Raw genomic sequence first — 24,334 nt, 5'->3', positions numbered from 1 at the left:
AAGAGTTGTGGAGATATGCCACGCCTTTCGCGCATTTCGCGGCTCATGAGATTTTAAAACTACTCTTCTTATATGTAAAAGTAGTCCAAAATTTTTTTTAAATATATAATGGTTTTACTTACGTACTATACAGATTGTTTCCTAAGTACAGTCCGTAACTTCACGACACAATTTCTTATGGTATTTAAATAAAAAGTTCCTATAAACACGTGGTCGGAAACGTTTAGATTCTGAGATACAGGGTGTTAAAAATTAAAGAAAATATATTAATGGGAATAAATTTGGCACAGTCAATGTTAGTTTTTTAAAATTTGGTAGTTATTGTACATTGGTAAAGAACTGCATTATTATTATAAACTCAATTTTTATTATCTGTCGCCAGTGGCGTAGTTAGGCGTGAGTCAGTCGACGTTTTCGTCATAAAATGTCAAACGTCAATGGATTTTGTAAAATTTTTATTATTTTCGAACTCGCTTAATATTTTACTATAAAAAAGGTGTACTATATTTTTTGCCTAATACGAACCTATTCTTAGAAAAATGGCCAGCAACTACAAACAACAATCATAGAAATAATCAGTTTCGACACAAAATCAAAGCAGATGTTGGAAATGGACACTTTCTGATAACTCCAATCGTTTCATCATTGATTGTGTCACTCGTTCAAAAAATCCTGGAGATTTTGTGATGACTTCACAACTTTGAATTTTTCGATATCGTAATTCATTTTCATCTAGTACAGGTGTCTTATACACAAGAGACTTGAGATGACCCCGTAGATAAAAGTCGCAAGGATTCATATCGGGACTGCGAACTGGCCAAACTTGGGGACCTACACGTCCAATTCATTGATTAGGAAACACATTTCGAGGTACTGACGAGCAACATGGCTTAAATGAGCTAAGCCGTAGATGAAATACATCCGAGTCATTTCAGCGTTAGTAAATTATCGAATTTTATTATCTGATCCACATAATTTTGGTTGGCAACTTATAACTAGCAAAATAGCAACAATCTCGGTATCAAACAACAAAAAAAGACGTATCTCTTATTTTTGTTGCCGTTGAATTAAATAAGTTTTTTTCTTAAAAAATAGGTTAGTACTTATTGTAAAATCTTAGGCGAGTCCGGAAATAATAAAAATTTTAAAAAATACATTGGCGTTCTACATTTTATGACGAAAACGTCGACTGACTAACACCTAACTGCGCCACTGGCGGCAGATAAAGATTGACTTTATACGAAAAATGCAGCTCTTTGCCAACGTACAATAACAGCCAAATTTTAGATCTTAACATTGATTGTTCCAAATTTATTTCAAATATTAATATGTTTTCAACATCCTGTATCTCAGAATCCAAGCATTTTCGGCCACCCACATGTTTATAGAAACTTTTTTTCTTTCAATACCATAAGAAATTGTATCCTGAAGTTACATACCGTGCTTAGAAAACAACCCGTATATAACATTAACTGATGGAAATAGAATAAATAAATTCAACAATCTAGATTCTACTGCAACTACAACCGTTTCACAATCAGTATATTGCTGTATAAGGATTTATGTGGCAGTAAAATTAACTTTAATAAGTAATTTTCAAATGAGTAGAAACATTATATCGATTCTATTTTTTATTTTGTGCTAGTAATTTACTATATGTAATTCTCTTTAATAATTAATTTAAAAAAAACATAAAAACACCTATTACTTAGAACTCCTGAGGCATCAATATATGTAATTATTATAGCAATAAAAATTACAAACATATTTTTCATTTCGTTAAGTACCTATACAGTGTAGGAAAGTACCGATGGTCTATCAGAAATTACGTGAGAGCGATAAAGTAAGCCATAGAATATAAGAAGTGGATCTTATTTGTGGAAGGGCGAAATGGGCGTTGTCTATTAGACGCCTTCATTATAGCCATCCTTGTCTATCACATGGATTTCTATGGCTTACTTTATCGCTCTCACGTAACTTCTGATAGACCATCGTTACTTTCCTACACTGTATATTACACCTATGTTTTCATTTACAGATGATATGGGCAGAAACTAATCTGGTTGGTTGTGGTTATGCCTTCTACTACGACCCAGCTAAGGGTTTCACCAAGAACTATATTTGCAATTACGGACCTGGGTAAGTTAATAATAATCTAAAAAGACATCATATTTTAATGTATTTTCTATTCTATTTACAATGTTATTACATTTTTTTTTATTAAAATATTTTTTCTTTTTTATAGAGGCAACGTACTTGGTCAGTCACCTTATTCAAGAGGTCATCCAAACTGCGTTGAAAGTGGGTTGACAGATTCTCGAAAATATTTTGGACTTTGTGGTAAGAACCAATATTTTCTCTTCTAATACAATTTTTGATGTTAACAAAATAACTGTCCATATACATGAATATTTGAACGCAAATAAAATGTTATTAATACAAATTTATTTTTCAGATAAGCCCGGTTATGTCTACAGTATATCCAATTTCATCGTATAAACCGGACATTAATTTATTAGTTAAATTTAAAGCAGAAGTTATTGCGCATCTAGTATTTATTGTTGTAATTAAAATGTATGACCGTGTGTTACTGGATTTGCAATTTGATTATAACAACGTTATATTGCATTCGTAGAATGTGGCATGATTATTATTATTATTATTGTATAGTATTATTTTTATTTCGCGATTGTTGTACATTAAGTTGATTTTAATGTGTGAATCATTTTTGTAAATAAAATATTTATTTTTTATATAACAAATTGTTTTATTGGTACGATTATCTAGAGAAAATAAATAATGGGAATATGAGAAATTACTTTTTTATTTTACTTAATATGTTTGTTTATTGATACCGTTGGACAAAAACTGTTACGATTCCGACTAAATCATTTAATACATATATTTTCACTTTATTTTAAAGGTATTGATATTAAGCTAATTCAAAATCTAAAAACTTCCTGAAAACTTTATCAAATGAAATCGAACAATGTTCTTTACTGATACTGATACCAAACATTATAGGTATTTATTTTTATTTTTTTATTTATTCTTGTTGTTATTTTAACTTTAACATCATACCTTGGATAAATAAATATTTTTGAATTGAAATAGAATGCCGATTATAGATAACTAAAATATATTTAGTAGAACTTGAAACATGAATCATGTTTTAAAGAAGTGTCACTTTCAAATCATAGTCAATAAGTGTGTGTAAAAAAAAGTACTATTATGATCACGGGCACAGACCACAGAGATACCCTTCAGAGCAGTGAATATATAGAAATATAAACAGAAAACTTTTGTGGCGTTATTCAAAATTCAAATATTAATCAAATGCATCAAATATAAAGTATCTAATTGACCTACAGTGGTTTTTAGTCACTGTAGTTAGTAGATTGATCAAATACTAATGCTGGCGACATCTGTCCGCACCTGCAATAACAATGACTATTACAGGAACCAATAAAACCGTCATTGCGTTGACTGAAATATTAGGCTTTATTTGGCCACTGAATATTGGTGAATATCTAACTTGTAGTTACTATTTCCATCTCTTTTGATCTTAATTGTCATATGGTAGTGTAAACCTTTTCATTATCTCATTAAAAACAAAAAAAAATTAGTACAGTTTCCTGTCCGCAACAATATTTTTTAAGCCTGGGCATTACTGGCAACCTAGATAAATGATACTAACTGGCAACTGGCAACATTATTGCTGTTTTCTTTTACTCATGATTTCGGAATCATAACGCGTTACGATCCGAAATCTAGCAATCTAATTGGTTTTTATCGGACCGTAACATGTTATGATTCCGAAATAATGAGTAAAAGAAAAGGGTTTATCAGAGATATAGACTCTATATCTCTGGGGTTTATATGTTATGTTTCGTGTTGGCATGGTGGCAACTCTGCATCGCTTCTTTCCATCTTCTTCTATGAGAATTTAGAATTATTTCAAAATCAAAACACAGTAGTTATCGATGATTGATAATATGGCATTCGGCATATTTTAATTTTATAAATAAACATATTTAAAAATTTCTCAAGTCAAACTTTATTTAAATTTTACATATCACATAGTTATTAATTAAAATAATTAAAAATAGCCATCCTTTTTCAGCATCACAAAAGGCGCCACAAAAGATTTGGTAATCAAAGATAACAAATAGTAATTTTTAAATAACATTTAAATGTTCAGTGATGCATCAATCTGAAATAATATTTCCTAATGTTATTCTACTACATTTATCCTATGAAATTTAATGATAAATCATTTGAATCTTTTTTGATGTGTCATTTTAAAACTTAGGTTAGAGTTACTTGACTTGTCAAATAACCAGGGAAAGTAATTCAAAGAGGATAAAGGTTTTTCCCATTTAAATTTCAACTTGATATCTTGATATTATTCATACACTTTTTATTGTTAAGTGGTAAGGGTTTAATTAAGTTTTGTAATGTAATTCATGAATTAATGTTTTTAGAACCATGAATTTTTTTAGGACAATTGTGCAGAACGTAACTAGACGTTTTTCCATGATGGAATCTGCTGAAAATTATTTATACTATTCCCATGAAAAACTGCTCAACCTTATTCAGGAAATAGGTGATGAAGACGTTGCTGTTCAGGAATATTTGAAGAACGTAAAGTATGCCCCAATTAAAGATTTCGAGCAAGGTGGGTATCCTAAATAATTACAGAACGAAAATTTGAAAGTGTGACATAATTTCTATTTTAGGACTTGAATGGTTCAATGTATCAGATGCCCTATCATTTAAAAAGCATTTAAAAGGGAAAGTTGTCGTCTTGGACTTTTTTACTTATTGTTGTATAAACTGTATGCATATTTTACCAGATCTTCGTGAAATCGAAAATCAGTTTTCTGTCGAGGATGGCTTAGTTGTGGTAAGTATTCAGATTGAATACAAAAATGAATTCATATTGAAATGATATTATTAAAGAATTGATTTGGTTTTTTTTTCAGATTGGCGTTCATAGTGCTAAATTTGAGAATGAGAAAATATCCTCGAATATCTTGGCAGCAGTCCAACGCTATAACATCGGTCATCCTGTAGTGAATGATGCTAATTCTGATATGTGGAAAAACTGTGATGTCCAATGCTGGCCCACTCTTTTAATGCTTGGCCCAAACGCGAACCCAATAGTCATGTTAACAGGAGAGGGGCACAAAGAAGATCTCCAACTGTACATAAAAAACGCTTTGGCGTTTTACAAATCGAAGAACCAAATATCAGATCATAAATTACCATTCCTACCAGCATATCACTTACTTCCTGACCTCAAAGGCCCTTTGCTTTTCCCTGGGAAGATCACCAACATTTTAGACGAGAATAACCACGAGATTCTAGCTGTTTCTGACACGGGAAATAATAGGATATTGATAATTAAGGGGGACGGCACTATTTTGCAGCAAATCGGAGGGAAGAAACTCGGTTTTAAGGATGGAAATCTTGAAGATGCAGAGTTTAATAATCCTCAAGGCCTCGCGTTTCAGAATAAAGACGTTTTGTTTGTTGCCGATACCGAAAATCACGCAATTCGGAAAATCAATTTAAAGAATAGAACCGTCGAGACTGTAGCAGGTATGAAATCAAAATTTTTAGCTAATACACAGCTTTATTTCTTTCCATACCTCCTGAACAACAAGTTTTATTCGACGCCCGTCCGCAATTTCATTTGTTTCCTGAGAACGTTAGCGATTTTTGGAGATTATTTCTAATGAGAACGAGAATATTTCCCAAAATTAAGGGGGATGGCCACTGTGACGGCCGAAAAAGTGAGCAATTTTCATGAATATTTTTGACCGGGAAAATTAAGGAATATGGGGCCTGGGTGTTTTTTATTTTATTAAGTGTACATTCAATTTGGTTCATGTAAATTTTTATTAAAAAATATTAATTTGTTACAAAGTTGAGCCTTGCCGTAATGCCTTAAAAAAATAAATCGCCCTCCACGGTCGGTCGCATTGATTTTCCAAAAACGGGTTATCTGAGAAAAAAAAATTTAATTGCATTAGAATCTATATGAATGTAGTTATCGTTGTACGTAGCCATTTTTTTTTTTTTGATTTTTTACAAATTGGGGACCAATTAAAAATTTTTTTCACTTTGCCCCATTTTTACATTTAAACGGTCTTAAAAAATAGTAATAATCCAATTTTTCAAAATCGGCTACACATAACTTTAGCGATTGCAAAGAGGAATAAAAAAAAAATTGAAAATTGGTTGATACTTAATCGAGTTATCGATGTGACCAGTTTGAAAAAAGTCATTTTGAGAAAAACATGTTTAAAGTTTTCTGGCCATTCTTCTTACTATAAAATCATGTATCTACTAACATATTTATACTCACGTCAAACTATCGAGTCCTGGGCCATATGATGGTTCTTCCTCTACATCTCCAGTGGTGTCCTTAGCATTGTTTTTATTTCATTGTCCTTTTGCGCACGATTCTTCGTCTGTCCCTAGCGCACAAATGATTTATGGTGTCTATACCTGCCTCACTAAAATGACTGTAACTCAGTCAATATTTGGAATTTTGACTTAAAATTTTATACACGTTTTCAAAGGTATAAACTTTAAGGCCGATCGCAAACACAGCCACGTGTGGTCGCCACAAGTGGCCGCCACAAGTAGCTAGAAGCAACTACTAGTATTCGCTACAAATAGCCGCCACGTGCGGTTAATTTTTTAATTAGTGGCCGCCACTTTTTATGAATTTTTTTCAATTTTGGATATAAATACATCTTTGACTATATTGTCCACCATTTCTGTGCTCATAATTTCAGAAAATGTAGCAGTTAAACGCTGTGGACTGTGTTTGCGCCGTAAGAAAAGTGGCTGTCGTCGGCTACAAGCAGCAGGTATGACTTCTGCCACAGCGTGTGGCTGGATCGAGCCACTGCCAACGCTGTGTTTACGCTGAACCTATTTAAACTACATACAAAATACAGTCCGCAGCGTGTAGCAGCCACCAGTGGCGACCACGCGTGGCTGTGTTTGCGATCGGCCTAAAGCAAAAAAAATTTTTATTTGACCCATCACTTGTAAATTAACTTTAATAGGGAAATACTTAATTTATTTCTTGATGGAATTTTTTTTATTATTTGCAAATAAAAATTTTAAGCACTGCCAAAAATTGGTGCATTTTCGATAATTATACTGGGTGTACTAGATTGGCTCCAAGTTACAGTGCAGGCTAAAAAATGGAAAAAAATTGTTCAATAGTAAAATAGTCTTATTTTTAAACATTTTATTAAAACGTTATTACAAAAAGTTGTTTAGATAAAAGATAAGTCCCAATAGAAAGTCATTGACTTCTATTCGAATAATAAATTACAGCCATACATTTTTTTAGTCCTAGAAAATAATAAATCAAAATACATTTCTCACAAATTTCGAAAAAGATATACGAGTACGATTTAACTACTATAATTAATGCGAAACTTTGAAAATAATGTTTATATGGGAGCAATTTAAAATTTCCCGAATATAATTTATTTTTGGACATATCGTTTATTTCTATACAACTTTTTTACAATATTTTGATCAATTTTTAAATATGAAACTACTTTTACTACTATTTAATATATTTTTTAATTTTTTGTCTGCCCTATATTCCACTTCCACATATTCTAGGATAGTTGTTGAACATGCACCAACTTTAGGTAGCATTAAAAATTTTTACTTCCAAATAAAAAAAAACTTGTTGCACTATTAACTAAGTATACAGAATTTGAGAATTTAGAAATTTTAAGAAAAATGGGAAAAAAAATAAAAAGTCAAAGTGGTTTTCTATATTACAATCTCATGATAGTTGGCGGGCGGCACCTCAAAGCCCTTCCGCACCAGCCGCCACTGGTTTTGCATACCACTATTTTGTTAATTTTACTCGTACCTGTTTAAAATCTTAAATTATGGAAGAACGTGCTGCTAATCTCTTAGAACATGATAAATTTATGACTGTTGTTACTGGCATACTGGCAATGCTGTTCCTCACCCATGCAATATACAACTGCACTGTATATATGGACTTCTCTAAATTGTCATAAATTAATCCAAATTATTTAAAAAAAAAACTCAACAATCAAAGCCTTTGTTGCTGGCAATAACCCTTCAACTTCCTCAGGTACCGGTTTCCAAGGTCACGACCGAACGGGCGGAAACCTGTGGAAGAAACAAACCATCTCGTCCCCCTGGGACGTGTGCATCTACCGCACAGCCGACATGGACCTGACGTTTCACCCAGATGGCAAACCTCCTATGAGAGACGTCCTGATTATCGCCATGGCTGGAACCCACCAGATCTGGGCGTTATTCCTGGAGGACACCGTCTGGTGGAAGTGTAAGAAGTACCCGGCCGGCGCGTGCATTAATATAGCCGGTTCGGGAAAGGAGGAAAACCGAAACAACAATTACCCTAACTCTGCCGCGTTTGCTCAGCCCTCGGGATTGGCGCTTTGCGCCAAGAATAAGGAGGTTTACATAGCCGACAGTGAGAGCTCGAGTGTGAGGCGGTTATCTCTCGTAGATGGGAAAGTGACGCCGGTTGTTGGAGGAGATAGGAATCCATATGTAAGAAAGATGTTTTATTTTAAATAGGTTTTAAGAAAGTTTCTAATAGCTTTGTTTCTCTTTTTTGTTACTAATAAGGGAGTTCTGAATTTTGAAGAAAACACTGTACTTTTTACCATTTTTTTTTTTTCAAATATAAATAATTAAAAATAAAATTTTGATATAAACGTTAAAGTCACATACAACTTTTTAATATACAGGATATCCTAAAAGTATGGAAACCCCAGAATAATTCGGAAGTAAAGGGCTATACGGAAAAACGTTTCATAGAAAGGGTTTGGGATTTTTTCCAGGCTATTCAATGATGACCTTGAATTTGACCTTGGCCTTGAGCTTGAAGGTCATTTCAAGGTCAATGAAATTTTTTCAAATGGAAACCCCTACTTTCTATCATGCCATTGGAAAGAGCGCAAAATGTTACGTCTGAATATATCTTTGACCATGACCTTGAGATCATGGTTATTTCAAGGTAGGGGTCAATCTTTGTGAGGGTAACCCATATTTTTTATTGTGCAGTTAGAAAGAGCAAAATATTTTGCTTCCGAATATGACTTCATGACCTTTATTTTTTAGACCACTTCAAACCATTTTTGTATGAAATGTTTTTCCGTATATTCCTTTACTTTCGAGTTATTCTATGGTTTCCAGGCGGTATCTATCAAAAATCTTATCCAACCTTAAAATGATCTTGACCATGGTCTCAAGGTCATAGTCAAAATCATATTTAGACGTAAAATTCTCCACTCTTTCCAATGGCATGATAAAAAGTAACGGTTCCTATTTGAAAAAATGACCTTGACATGAGTTCCACTTCTTATTTGTGGAAGGGCGAAATGGGTGGTGACTATTAGATGCCTTCATTATAGCCATCTTTCTCTATCGCACAGATTTCTATGGCTTTCTTTATCACTCTCACGTAACGGCTGATAAACCATGGGGACTTTCCGACCCTGTATTTTTAAATCATATTCGAACTGCCCTTTTTGATTTTTTATTTACAAAATTGTATTTGTAAGAGTCCCCCATACATCCATTTTATTTTTTTTTTTTTGATAAAATTCTGAATCACCCTGTGTATGTACTCAGATATGCAACAACAACAAGGATATAAACCAATGCACATGACACCCAACTTGAGGTGAACATGAAACTATATAATCATAACATCACAAGTCAGCGACATGGCGCCCAACGTGGGGCGAATATGCTACTACGTAATAATAACTTCACAAAAATCGACGACAATATTAAATATGATATTGTTGCTGTAATTCAATATTATTTGGGTCAAAATAGCCCCTAGACTAGTTGTTTCTTGCAATATATTCACTTAAAATTAAAAAATAGTGGCAACACTGGTCATGTTTTCATAGTACCTGTGATACACTCTTTGTAGGTCTTAGGCATTTCGTAGCAGTGACCACTGCAGGGGTCGGCATAAGTCAGGCGACCAATTTGCATTAAGAGCATTAATTTTCATTCTGAAAACGCGTCTACTCGATGAGCACGTGTTATCATATTCATGACACAGACACAACTGTCTGAAGCACGAACATGCTTCGTTTTAATCTTTTTCGACAGTGTTGCCAGACTTATGAGCTTTGCCGGACTTATGCCGATTTTTCGAGAGCGTTGCCTGACTTATGCCGACCCCTGTAGATGTAGAGGTATGTTTTCTTATAAAATATCGATTTGTGATATACCAGATTTAATCAACAAATAACAGAAATACTACTCAGTGTTGACTAACAGCAAATATTTTTTAAGTTTAATGAATTGATTTCAGAACCTTTTTGCGTTTGGAGACAAGGACGGGAGCCTGTTCGACGCCAAACTTCAGCACACTCTCGGTCTGTCGGCCACGGCGGACGAAAAAACTGTGTTCGTGGCCGATACGTACAACCACAAATTGAAAAAAATCGACATCGCTCAAAACTCCGTAACGACCCTAGTTCCACCGGATGGAGACACCTCCAACGGTACCTTGCGGTGCTTCAACGAACCGGCTGGTATGTGCGTCAGCTTCGACAATAAAAAACTCTATCTGGCGGACACGAATAACCATTTCATTAAAATTGTCTATTTGGGGTCCAAGTCGAATATCACGAAAATCGAAAAATTAACCCTTAAGAAGCTCACAGAAAAGAAATCGGTGCTGGATAAATCAAAGTACACCGTGATAAACTGCAAACCTGTGATCGTTAACTCGAATGGCGGTAAAGTGATAACTAGCATCGACGTTTCCTTCAAAAACGATTTGAAGCTAACCGACGACGCACCACAAAGCTGGCTGGTGGATCTGCCGGACTCCACTTGGTCTTGCGTGCCAAAAAACGGGTCCAACCTCAAGAATATTAATTTAGTTATTAGCGTGCCGCTCGAAAGGGACGCCAAGGATAATTTCGCCGATATCGTTTTTAGTCTCGTGACTTGCACCCGGGAAACTTGTTTGCCGAAGAATTTTATCATTAGACTACCGGTGGTTTATTCTAAAGACGCGTCGACCAGCGTAACTAGGAAGATCGAGGTGGGCGCAAGTCCATCCGATGTTAAAATTGTTTAAACGGTGATATTTCTGCGTGTTATGGAAGCTTGTGCTTTTTATAGCTTGATTTACGGTAAACCAGTGTTATTATCGGGTTTTATTTGTATTTTACGAGAGCCAGTTTTGTATAGGTTTCAATGCAGCAGAGTTTTTGGTTTATGTAGTAAATGAAAATATTTTTTTTTTAAGTTTTCCCTGAGAGAATATAAAACTAATTTTTTTATTTTATTTTTTTAACTTACGCTAAAACTAATTTGAAATATACATTTTTAATCCTTTATTATAGAACCAAAAATTATATTTCGAATAATAAAATATATTTTTTTGCTAAGTTTTTTGAGAAATAAGTTGGCTATTTGAGAGTGGCAACATATCGGCGGCAGAGAACTTTTAATAGTAAATAATTGTTGGAATTTTAGTACACTTTTGTGTTTTATTTACATTTTAAATACAGGGTGTTCCAAATTTTAATCACTAAAATTTAGCTTTAGAAAAATATTGGCACTTTGCTGTATAAACTTATTTTCGAAACCTCACCGTTTTTAAGATACAGGGTGTTCAACTTGTACAAACAATTATACGAGTGTCTCCAAACATCTTCTGACAAATGAAGGTATTGAAGCGAACTTTTGTGTGCTCCATACATGAATAAAGTGACATTCGACTTAAAAAAAAATTACTTCAGGTAAAACCAGTGGCGTAGATATGAGGTACGCAAGTTACATTTTTCTCTAAAATTATGGCACGCCATTGGACAAAACATTTTTTTGTTATTTGTGGATTGTAAATTTTATTGTAAACAAAAGTGACTTACCGTTTCGCAGTGGTGGTTAGCGAAAAACAGTGGTTTTTCTTTTGATAATAATTTTCGTGACAAAAAATGCAGAGAACATTTGAAAAATAAATTTAATTTTAGGAGCTACCAATACTGGGATCTCGAAAAGGATTGCATGTGCAAGATATATTTTTTATAGATAAAAATGTTTTTACTTTTTCTCAAAATTTATATTTTTCATAAAGTTAAAATTTAAATAGATATAACTACAAAGCAAATTTTATTGTCAAAATTTTTTAAAAAATTGATTATGAAAAATACAGGGTATAGCAAAAGTACCGGAACGGCAGAATAACTCAACGGGAGAGCATTTTAGAGAAAAATGTTAAATACAAAAGTTCCAGGATTTCTAACTGGTGACCTTGACATTGACCTTGACCTTGAAGATTATTTCAAGGTCAAATGTGATTTTTCAAATGGGATAGCCACTCTCCCGCCGAGTTATTCTGCCGTTCCTGTACTTTTGTTAGTTTGACCTTGTGGGGGCCCTAAGGTCAAAAAGGAAGGGTCACTCAAGGTCGTATCTGAATGTAAAATTTTCCGCTCTTCATTTCTGGCATCAAAAGTATAGAGTCCCATATGAAAAATGACATTTGACCTTGAAATGATCTTCAAGGTCAATGTCAAGTTCACCATCGGATAACCAAGGAAAAATCCTGATACTTTTATATTTAACATTTTTCTCTAAAATGCTCTTCCGCCGAGTTATTCTGCTGTTCCGGTAGTTTTGCTATGCCCTGTATATATTTTGACCAAATTTACTTTTTTTTTTGGTCTCAGTGTCGGCGACCTCTATTTTAATTTATTTTGCAAATTCCACTCAAAATTTGTTTGTCAAGAATGTTTTCTATGTGACCATAGAAATCATGCCCTTAAAAAATGGCAACTTTTTTTTCAAAATATAACTACTCATTTCCACCTGTCGTCACTGCTGTTTTGGTACAAATTAACAATTTGTAAAGGTAAATTTAAAATTGTACAGTGTGTTTAACATTAACATATCAAAACTGAAAATGCGTTTTCCTAGCCCAAATTTTAAAATATCTTCTCATATAAACAAGTGCTCTGAACATTTCATTTTTAAGGTACAGGGTGTTTTTAGTTTTTAGTTTTCAAAAAGATTATCAAAATGATTTGTATGATTCCCTTCGCAACGTAGGAATAAAAAAAATAAAAAATAAATCAGGGAATTTGAACTTTACATTCATTTTTCAACCTTAATTTCTGACCTTTCTGACTTAATCACAAACAAATCAGTTATATGAAAAAAATTCTACATTCTAAAGTAGAAAACATGTTCGAAAATACTGTTTTAAATTTTGGAAGCAATCGGTTGAGCCGTTTTCCAAATATTTTGGGTACAGTTATTTGCTGCACTGCACTGCTAGGCAATTTGTCAACAACTGAAATTTATAGTCGGTCGCCCAGTGCGGCCGTGTTTGTGCGCCGTTTGCCCGCGCGCACATTCTTCAACTGGGCGGATACATTTCTGCCACCACGTTTAGTTCGACCAGACCTGTATATGGGTATGGGTAAATAAATATTCGAACAAGGTTTTCAAATATTTGAATGCCGAGTTGCTGTGTAGCGACCGAACCTGGTCTGCCTAGCTCTTTGGTGTTCTATTGAAATCGGAAAGACTGTACACATGATATTCTTAATATCCCAAACTTGGAGACTTTTTTTATAAAAATCGATTTTTTGAGACGACTTCTTTTTACTTTACCGTTAATCTGCAATTCCGGGATCCAGCACTGGCAGCATCTTCTGCAGCGATCCGTAACTGCTTCCGCTGAATCCTCCTTTCACAGGTCGTGTTGTGAGTTTTGACTTACACATGCATTCCGCAGTCTCGATATTATTTTGATCTAAATAAAATTTGCATTATGAAATTTTTTTCTAGTGACTACAATTTTGAAGAAAATGTAACCAGCATATCCCATATCTACGCTACTGGTTTAACTTTTTCTCTGTATACATTGATTGCCATTTTATTCAAGCAAGTCCTGTGTACACAAAATTTTGTTTCAATATCTTCATTTGTTCAAAAGACATTTAAAGATATTTTTTCTTTGAACTTCAGCGCCTGAGCCTTAGAAACGGGGGTTTCGAAAACAGGTATAACATCAGAATGTTATTATTTTTATCTCGTCTTGGTTAAAATTCAGGACACCCTGTATAAAATATACATCTCTAACATTTAAAACTCTATGAAACTATACATTTGTAGTGTGGGACAATTTAGATACATTTAAAAATAGCTTTCGAAAATTTTTGAACTCGATTTCCATTTCTATCGAATGGCTAAAAACAGTTAAGAGTTAATTAAATTAAATAACATGAATATGTGAGACTGTAAATGGCACATAATCACATTTTCTTTTTTTTGTTTGTTTCTTCTATACTTCTGTTTGATCTGTTTTTAACACTGAAGGTGGAAATGGAATTAGATCTACCATTTACTTTCTAATTGTAATGGAAAAATTTACTTATTTTCGTTAGGTGTCCACGAGGTTTTTACTAATTTCGTTACAATTATTTTATACAGGGTGTAACTAAAATGCTTGAACAAAATTTAATGACAGATTCTATGTCGCAAAACAACAAGACAAGTTCTTATAAAACATGTTTCAGGGAATTATTTATTATTAATTATTTATTCTCAAAGTAGTGTTAAAGTTTGAGAAAAAAATCGTTTTTTTTTTTTCTATATTCCAAACTATTTCAGGTTCTCACTATTAGGAAAAATAATAAAAACGTATTTTTGTTGCATATTAGAATGCATCATTTTCGGAACAAATTATAAAATATTAATCTGTGCCTAGGTAATTATTATTAAAATATTTTCTGCAGTTTGTTTTTTAACACCTATATCAAAGACAAAGTGTTCTGGAACACATATCTTTACAGGTACTTTTTTTGTTTGTGACATAGCATATGTCGTTATGAGTTGGACAGACATTTCAGTTGCACCCTGTATGAACGTAAATTTGTATATTTTAATAACTTAGTGTCTTATGAACTAAATGAATTATACATAATTTCAGTTGATATTTTATATTACATTTTTATAATAAACTGTTTCCTAAATATAACATTTTTTATTTTACTCAAACATGCCTAAGCCTTGAAATACGAAGAAAAATTATTTTTTTTATTTGTATATTTTAAGATATACAAAGTGCCTCATTATATGGGTGAGGGTCATAGTAAGTAAATATCAAATGAACCACAATTTTTTTTTTAATTTCGGAATCATAATTTCCTGGAAAATCCAATTTTTTTTAGGTACCAATTATAGAAGAACTGTAATATATAGTGTTTTTAATCTGTTAAAACGATATAATAATAATATCTCTTCCCCTCATTCTAATCGCAATGACTAGTCCAGATGTGGGAGAGGGGGCAGCATATTATTATTCAACATTAATATAGGCAGCATATGTGTACCCAGGAACGACTTACCTTGGTAAGCCCTGACCACCATTCAGTACAGGGTGGAAGAACGTTGTTTTTTTCTTGTTTTTTTTCAGTTATTTTGTTGTAAATTGTTCATATACGAAATTAATTTTTTTACATTAATTCAGAAAATGAATTGTCAGAAACTGAAAAAATAAAACAAATGGGTAAAATAATGTGTTCTTAGATTTCAGATTAAATAAAATGTTTATAGTCTTAAAACTTGACGCCTAAAATAATTATAGGAGACTTTAACTTATAGATCTCCAATATACTTATTTTTAGGATCCATTTAAAAAAAATATGTCATTTTCATTTGTTCTTCACTTATTAATGACTTGTATAATAAATAACTAGAATAAGAAAAGAATGTTACAAAATTATTCTAGAATGGTGTTACCTGTTCACCTACTTAATTCTGATCTCATCGACCTTAAATGGAAATGTTTACTACCAAGAAATTCATTCGTGTGCCACTATTAGCAGAATTCATAAATTCGTTAAATCACCATTTATTTTTGCTTCAATTGTTTTCAAATAATTTCACTGATTTTGGATCAATAAATAAAGTTTCTAGTATGTTATGATTGAATCTAATTTTGCATTTTTGACAAGCTGGTATAAAATTATTTAAAATTCTAAATAAGTGATTTGTACCGTTTAAATTTTTCTCTTTTGGGTGTCTTGCCATGCTCTAAATCTAAATTAAAGAATTTGATAAAATTAGACATGCTTTAATGTCAAAAGGGGCCTTAATATTTTCCATTTCCAACATATTTACGGAATTCCATTCCCAAAAAAAGAAAAATGACAATTTGATTTTAATAAATATTTACAAGATGCATTGAAACTATTGTGTGTTAAGTTTACACTTCTAATAAGTTTATCGTTTGTTGAGGAAAAAGAGACGAGGGATTAGGATTTTTTGACCAAAATTAAGGGCAATTTTTATTTTTGATATCCAAAAAAACCCTTGTAGGTACCGAATTTTAGCCAAAACCTAAAATTCTCCCAGAAATAAAAAATTTAACTTTAATACTGCAATTTTTTGGCTCGATCGATATTTTGGTTTCATCTCATTTCAAGTTTCCAGCCTTTCTCCCACTAAAATATCAAGTGTGAAAATTCTATTAAAATTACTCACTTAAAAATTAAAACGAAATTTTTTAGAACATATTGCAACATCGATTTTTTGGATTTCAAAATTACAGGTGTAGGGAGCTCTATTTGGGTGACTGTTTCAGGAAGGCACACTATATTTTTCTCTAAAACTTTACTTTTCCATAAAGGCATAAATCTTAACGCTTCTTTTCCGCACATCACATAACCTCTTTCTTTTTCTAACCATAAGCCTAGGATTAGGATAAGAACTAAGAACAGATCTCTTCTTTTTATCCGAACAAGTAAATTGCGCGGGATATCTTAAATTTTTGAATCGGGTAACTACACAAGCAAAAATGTTCTTAACAAACTTCGATTAATCCTTCTAGTGCTTTAAATTTTTTTAATTTAGTGGCAAAATACTCGAAAGGAAAAAGTACAATACTTTCAATCCGATTTTTTTGCTATCCATTGCTACAAATTTATAATTTGTCTTCAACCAATTAAAAAGCATTTTAATTTTTAAAAAATTCAGAAGGTACTAAAAAACAATATTTTTCAGTACTTACAAAACTATCTCAAAATTTTTTAGCAATTTATTTAGAAGTAGATTATTTAGGAAAATTAAAAATACGAGTTTGCTGGTAAAAAAATGTATTTCAATTAAATAAATCAGACTTCAAAACATCGTTCAAAAAAACTCAAAAATATAAAAAAAAATGGAGCAAATTTAGAAAAGAAATACAAATCGTCAAAAATCGAATGCCCGTTCCGTCTAATACTCTTCGGCTCCTTCGCCTTCGCCCTCTCCAGAGTCCATTCCCACCTCTTCGTAATCCTTCTCGAGGGCGGCCAAGTCCTCACGAGCCTCAGAGAACTCTCCTTCCTCCATACCCTCACCCACATACCAGTGAACGAAAGCACGCTTGGCGTACATAAGATCAAACTTGTGGTCCAAACGGGCCCAAGCCTCGGCGATGGCGGTGGTGTTGGACAACATGCACACGGCACGCTGTACTTTAGCCAAGTCACCTCCGGGCACGACGGTCGGGGGCTGGTAGTTGATGCCGACCTTGAATCCGGTGGGACACCAGTCGACAAACTGGATGGTACGCTTGGTCTTGATGGTGGCGATAGCAGCGTTCACGTCTTTAGGTACGACGTCCCCTCTGTACAACATACAGCAGGCCATGTACTTTCCGTGCCGGGGGTCGCATTTCACCATCTGGTTGGCCGGTTCGAAACAGGCATTGGTGATCTCGGCGACGGAGAGCTGTTCGTGGTAGGCCTTCTCGGCAGAGATGACGGGAGCATAAGTGACCAAGGGGAAGTGGATACGTGGGTAAGGGACCAAGTTAGTTTGGAATTCTGTCAAGTCAACGTTGAGAGCGCCGTCGAACCTTAGGGAGGCCGTGATGGAGGAAACGATCTGGCCAATCAGTCTGTTCAAGTTGGTGTAGGTAGGGCGCTCAATGTCCAAGTTACGTCTGCAGATGTCGTAGATTGCTTCGTTGTCTACCATGAAGGCACAGTCAGAGTGTTCCAGGGTGGTGTGGGTCGTCAAGATGGAGTTGTATGGTTCTACAACGGCGGTGGATACCTGAGGGGCCGGGTAAATAGCGAATTCCAACTTGGATTTCTTTCCGTAGTCCACAGACAACCTTTCCATCAACAGGGATGTGAATCCGGATCCGGTACCACCTCCGAATGAGTGGAAGATGAGGAAACCTTGTAGTCCAGTACACTGATCCGCCAATTTCCTGATACGGTCCAAAACCAAGTCGACGATTTCTTTGCCGATTGTGTAGTGGCCACGAGCGTAGTTATTGGCGGCATCCTCTTTACCCGTGATGAGTTGTTCGGGGTGGAACAACTGGCGGTACGTGCCTGTTCGTACTTCATCCACTACTGTGGGTTCCAAGTCGACGAACACGGCCCTGGGTACGTGTTTGCCGGCCCCGGTTTCGCTGAAGAAGGTGTTGAAACTGTCGTCTCCACCCCCTACGGTTTTGTCGGAGGGCATCTGGCCGTCAGGTTGGATGCCATGTTCCAGGCAGTACAACTCCCAGCAGGCATTACCGATTTGGACTCCGGCTTGGCCGACGTGCACTGAGATACATTCACGCTGTGAAAAGAAAAAGATTTGATGCAAATTTCATAAAACACTGGTCCAGTGATGTCAAATTGCGGGAAATTTCACATATTGCCAAGAAAATAAGCTTAAAATCAATTCAATGGAGGAAAAGACGGAATAAAATCCGATTTAATTAACGGGAAAATTTTGTAACTGACGTTTTTTAAATTAAAAATCTAAAAATGTCACGATGCACGACTTATTTCACGGTAGGCTCGTACTCGAAAATGATTTTTTTTACGTTTATCTATCTTTCTCGAAGGGAAAATTAAATGACAATTTAATAAAAATTCATCAAATATTAATGACAATATTTAAATTTACAGAAAACTATTCTATAGTTTTCGTTTTATTCGTTGGCCAAGAAATTTAAAATTGTAGAATGCCGGCTTTGCAAATGGCGGCGCCGGCGTGGCATTCACCGACACGTCAACTTTAACACATTAAAAACGTAACGTTTCCTGCAATTTTTATTTAATATACAATACAAAATCCAAATATATTATAAAATACTCACCATTTTGCTTTGTCAAGTTTAAATTACACACCACAAATGAAATGAATTTGCTTCTGCAACAGACGTTCAGACAAGCTAGTAATGCAGCTTTCCAAACGAACTCTTTCGATTTTCTGTTTGCGTTGCTATTTATAAGCTGTTTGACGTCACCAACCAACGCCTAATTTCTAAAGCTTTCATTCGCCGCCCGCTGTCATGTGACCTAACGGAAAACGGAACATCTGTTATCCTTGTTCTCGATCTCTTTCCAATACCCCATTCGTTTTGTTTTTATTTTACAACTGTGGACATAAAATTAAATTTTAGGTCTTTTCAAAACCCTAGGAAGAATTTTTTGACAATATATGATTTCTTGAATTAAAATATACCTATATTAAAATAAAAATAGTAACATTTTTAACAGGAATATCGAGGCCATTGACTGTCACGGTCAAGAACATGTAAACCATTTGTTCAGAAAATCAATAACATCTAATATTTTTTGTATTTATTACTATTTCCTTTAAACTAAAATTTGATTACTTCTAATAGAAAATTTTATTAGATCTGCGAAAACATTTTATGGGACAATATTTAAGAAGCTACCTACTTTAGATAAAGTATTCCATATTTTTATTCTGAAATTCATTTAATTAACTACCTACCCAATAAGTATTATTTTTTATTTTTCACTATACTTTCTGTATCATTCATTACGTTCTTTGAACAATGCCTGCTTTAATGAGATAAATTTCTATTGATTTAAATATAGTCAATAATCTTACTGCAATGCAGATGCAGACAGTTATTTAGACGTCTACATCTCGAGTTTATGAATTTTAGATCTATAAATAGAATTCTTATTATAGGGGTTGAATTCTTTACTCCTAAAGGTTATTCTAAAATTGAACTAAACAAGAAATATTTCCGTACCCATTTTGAAACAAAACGTGAAACATTGCTGGCATTAACAACTAATTTTCAATTTTCCAAGTAGTGCGTAACTGTAATGCTACTATTTTTATCTATTTACGGAATTTATATGGGTATGGGTGATATGATAACAAAATTAAAGGAGATAACGTAACATGGGCATGAGTCATCGTTGAACAAGTAATAATGAGGACAAATATGTACGTGATATCACCTCCATATATGGAAGACTGGGGATGTGAGGTCATCAGCGTATGCGTATGCGACAATATTTATTTATTCACAAAATAGACAACAACCAAGGTGATGCCTATATAAAGAGCCAGATATTATTTAATTTTATCATATACATCCCACAGTACACCTCTGAACACCTACTCAAAATTGTAGTAGGTAAATGGAAAAGTCGAAAGGTGTAATCTTTTGGAGCTGTTTTAGACTTCTTTTACGTGATATAATAATTATTTACTCTTGATACCTATATTATGTATCAGAAAGATAAATTATTCGAATTATCTTTAATAATACAGTCTAGATAACAGTTAATGAACATTTAAGCCTACCAATAGTGTTTAAGTCGCCACTGTTACCATTTAATTTATTGATTGTATTTCATATGAGGCGGTAAGTACTGAGTTAAACCCGAGATCAATAAAAAATAAAATAAAAATGCGTCATTTAATGCGTCGATACGATTTTCATTAACAATAAAGGAAATTCCAGAATAAAAACAATGCTGATACAAGCATTTGAGATCATTTTTGATCTTATTGAAGTATCTACTTATCTAATTGTTTCATATAATAGGTACCTACCTATTTTCATTTGCTAGGTTAATTCCCCAAAAATGGAAAAAGATATTGCAATATTTAGGGAAAAATCAACATAAACTATTTTTTTTAATTAGCCTTGATGTCAAATACATTCTTTTATTTCAAAAATTTATTTTATGTTAAACTTGCATAGTAGGCTAGTAAGTTCTTGGTTTTTGTTTATACACGATTGTTTTAGACTAAAAATTCACTGCATTGTATTTTCAGTTGCTTACTGCATCTTGATCTCTTTGTATTTATGATTTAAGAGTTGATTGTTGGGCTAAAAATTGACTGTGTTGTATTTCCAGTTGCATAATTCCGTTTGGCCGCTAGATGCATAGATAAATAAATATCTTTTTCTATGGCTAGATGTTAATAACTTTGAATATACTAGGAAAGCGTAGCTTATACAGAGTGATTCATTAATAATTGTACATACGCTAACTGGATAATCCTGGGCTGAAAATTGAAGAATTGACACAGCGCTTAGATAAAATATGGGTCCTTATTAGTTACAGCCTACAGGATATTTCATTTAAAAAATTTTAAATGATTTTTGCCGTATACTTTGTAACCCTGTTTGATATTTCCCTGTCATACTTGGCATAAAATTTAGATACTTTGCAACAAATTAAAAAATGCTACATCGTTCATGGCTACTACCAGAGGTACGACAGGAGTAGAGGGGCATTTTACCGTTCCCAACTTCTACGCCACTAGCGGAATTTTAATTTTTTGATACAATTTTTCAATTCTTCAATACTTTCTATGCAATTAACCTACAATTCCTTCATAGCGGCAAAGTCGCATTATTTCTCGAGATTTTTAAAAATAACCCTAGGGCTGCATTATCATTTTTATTTAATTACATATGTAATTTATTTGTCATATTATTATTATCCATGTCGGTGTCTTCTGTCATGGGATTGCATTGCATTAACTGAATTATCAAACAGGGTTAAAGTAAAGAGCAAAAATAATTTAAATTTGTTTAAATAGAACACTCCGTAACTCCGTAAGGAGCCATATTTTATCTGAGCGTTATCCATGGTTATATGTGTCACTTCTTCATATTTTTAGCTCAGGATTATTAAGTCAACGTATGTACAATTATTAATGAATCACTCTGTATAGCAATAGTCAATAGTGCAACTCTTATTTTGTCATTAAATGGCGACTTGAGATATGTATAAAATTTGACTAATTTAACCCAGAGACAATAGATAACTATAGATAGCTAACTCGAGTGGAGGGGTAAGGACTGTAATAAGTATCAGCGCCAATGTGCCAAGTGTATCAAGTAGAAGTCATTTAGCGGGACTTTTAAAATATATTGATAATATTAAATAATAAACTTAATTTTGCTTAAAATGATTATATCTCATACTGAGACTGTAAATAGTATACCATAAAGAGACAGTATGCCACATTACTTTAAATTTTGAAACGTCATCAAAGTAATGTACAATAGTGTTTTTTTAAGTATATTATCTACAATCTTAGTATAAAATATAATCATTTTAAGCAAAAGTAAGTTTATTAAAACAACCCCTACATCAATAATCCTTCTACTTCATGGGATTATTTCTTAATTGTTAATGGCAAAAAATACTCAAACTCTAAAATACTAAATACTGCCACAGAAAAGTAATTTCAGACAATATAAGTGATATAGATATTATTTAAAATATTGTTTCTTTCTAAAGGATACAATTGCTTATTTTGTTTTTAATTTTACTTACCTAATATGTACTTCAAATGATTTCTTTGCACTGTTGTAAACAGTTTTGTTTATTTTATTAAATAAAATGGCATTTGTTTTTTTAATTATTTATAGAAAATTACAATACGCTGACATATTGCAAGTTATATTATACTATAAAATATATAAATTAAAATACTTTACAAGCTAGACCACACAAACACATAAGGTATAAAGAACACGGCCTATATTATAAATATAGGCCGTGTTCTTTTATTCAAAATAAGCTTAATATGCAAATTGAAATTCAAGAAATGTTAAATTTGTTTAAACTACACTTTTACTAATAGAAACATGTCTAATACAAATATTTACACATACTATTTAAAATAAAGTAAGCACCTTTATATCTTAATGAAGTTTCAGTAATTGAGTCTACCGCACTAACTATACCTGTTCGGTTGGGGTTATACAATCCCTTGAAGTACCTGGTATTGAAATAAATGGATTATCCTCTTCTTCACCTTTAAAGAGAATTGAATTTATTACAATTTATACAGTTCTATAAAAGTATTACTAAATAATCAAATAAAATTCTGTAAAGGACACTGCAAATAAATTCATGCATTGATTAAAAATAGTACATACTTCAGTCAACGATTTATATTTATTTTACAGTAGTCACTAATTTATATTGCAAATAACGCAAATAACCTCCAATAAAAGAATATTCTAATCTATAAATGTAAATTGGAAACATTTTAAAAATTTTAATTCTGGTTAAGTAAATGCGAAATTACCTGGCTGCCTTAATGTGATTTGAACTTCAGAATATATATTGGGTGTATTGCATTCAGTAGAAGTGCTTGGAATAGGATCTGGTACTTCCAAATGAGTTTCTGTTTCACAACTTCCATATTTATAAAGCGAATTTTCCTGTGTCGGACTTTCATGAAAATCTAAAGTACACATACAAAAATATTGACACAATATTTTATTTAGTTTTTATATATTTACCTGACAAAAATAATATGGACAAACTTCCATATTTTAACTTTTTCTCCCCAGGAGTTCGACAAAATTCACTGCTTATTGCATACTCTGCTGTATATAAGCAATTTGAGGATCAAGACTTCAGTGTATGATTACCAATACTCTTTACCCAAATATCGTATACCTGAAAGAAAGTGTAATAAAAATATTGTATATAGGTTAAACATTTACGGTACAATTGTTTCCTTTATATATGTGTTTTAATTCTTCCTTACGTTTTCATCACAATTCGGTCCACAACACACAAAAACCATTGTCCTATTATAGTTTATAATCAATTAACAATAAATAAAATACAACAATACCACAAAACCATCCACAAAACAAAATAAATTCAAATAGTAAATGATAAACTTGGTTCCTGTTTTATCAACACCCAAGATTCCTAGATGCCAGCGCCAAAATGGCAAGTGTATGAACTATTGCGTAATTCTCCCCCACCACAGAGAGTGCGCAGCCCCTGATTTAACCTTATAACTACATGGATGAGGCATGCATATTGCGACAGTGTAGACGAGTGACAGATAGAGGAAGAGACTGTTCGTGTACGATCTTTCTCTCTCGCACAGGCACGCCATTGGCTAAAGCAACTCCTTCCCAAAGGTTAAATGGAGAGAGAATAAGTACCCAAAGTATCGCTTCTTCTTCCTACAGCATCTACCCTTT

The 24,334-nt window shown here is 33.1% G+C and overlaps 3 protein-coding genes across 4 annotated transcripts in view; 2 read left to right on the top strand and 1 right to left on the bottom strand.

The window, feature by feature from the left end:
* The window catches only part of LOC108903711 (venom allergen 3), a 33,016-nt gene extending 30,271 nt beyond the window's left edge, over positions 1–2,745 (top strand). Inside the window, exons 6-8 of the mRNA XM_018705989.1 lie at positions 2,039–2,139; positions 2,246–2,340; positions 2,456–2,745. Coding sequence (XP_018561505.1) covers positions 2,039–2,139; positions 2,246–2,340; positions 2,456–2,499 — 240 coding nt within the window. The 3' untranslated portion in view covers positions 2,500–2,745. The remainder of the gene's footprint in view (positions 1–2,038; positions 2,140–2,245; positions 2,341–2,455) is intronic.
* A 1,578-nt stretch (positions 2,746–4,323) lies between these two features.
* On the top strand, positions 4,324–11,377 carry LOC108903627 (NHL repeat-containing protein 2). Of its 2 annotated transcripts, none has more exons than XM_018705874.1 (6): positions 4,324–4,433; positions 4,503–4,678; positions 4,740–4,906; positions 4,986–5,604; positions 8,150–8,595; positions 10,382–11,377. In XM_018705874.1, the coding sequence occupies exons 2-6, from the start codon at positions 4,537–4,539 to the stop codon at positions 11,156–11,158; spliced, it is 2,151 nt and encodes a 716-aa protein (XP_018561390.1). In that variant the 5' UTR covers positions 4,324–4,433; positions 4,503–4,536; the 3' UTR covers positions 11,159–11,377. The 2 variants fall into 2 exon arrangements, with proteins under 2 accessions (XP_018561390.1, XP_018561382.1); XM_018705866.1 differs by having other exon boundaries at positions 4,485–4,678.
* Positions 11,378–17,176: 5,799 nt separating this feature from the next.
* LOC108903833 (tubulin alpha-1 chain) lies at positions 17,177–19,300 on the bottom strand. The gene is made up of 2 exons (XM_018706146.1): positions 19,187–19,300; positions 17,177–18,660 (listed from the first exon to the last, which is right to left on the bottom strand). The coding sequence occupies exons 1-2, from the start codon at positions 19,187–19,189 to the stop codon at positions 17,311–17,313; spliced, it is 1,353 nt and encodes a 450-aa protein (XP_018561662.1). The 5' UTR covers positions 19,190–19,300; the 3' UTR covers positions 17,177–17,310.
* Between the last annotated feature and the right edge of the window lie 5,034 nt (positions 19,301–24,334).

This window comes from Anoplophora glabripennis, unplaced genomic scaffold (assembly GCF_000390285.2).
Source record: "Anoplophora glabripennis isolate ALB-LARVAE unplaced genomic scaffold, Agla_2.0 scaffold10, whole genome shotgun sequence".
NCBI lineage: Eukaryota > Metazoa > Arthropoda > Insecta > Coleoptera > Cerambycidae > Anoplophora > Anoplophora glabripennis.
This window is presented reverse-complemented; position numbering and strand designations above follow the sequence as displayed.

What these genes read in the sequence shown, in the direction of transcription:
- LOC108903627 (XM_018705866.1), top strand. Translation starts at nt 4,489, where the DNA reads ATGAATTTTTTTAGGACAATTGTGCAGAACGTAACTAGACGTTTTTCC. An exon ending in AATTAAAGATTTCGAGCAAG is followed by an intron (nt 4,679 to 4,739) that starts GTGGGTATCCTA and finishes TTTCTATTTTAG; the next exon opens with GACTTGAATGGTTCAATGTA. An exon ending in TCGAGGATGGCTTAGTTGTG is followed by an intron (nt 4,907 to 4,985) that starts GTAAGTATTCAG and finishes TTTTTTTTTCAG; the next exon opens with ATTGGCGTTCATAGTGCTAA.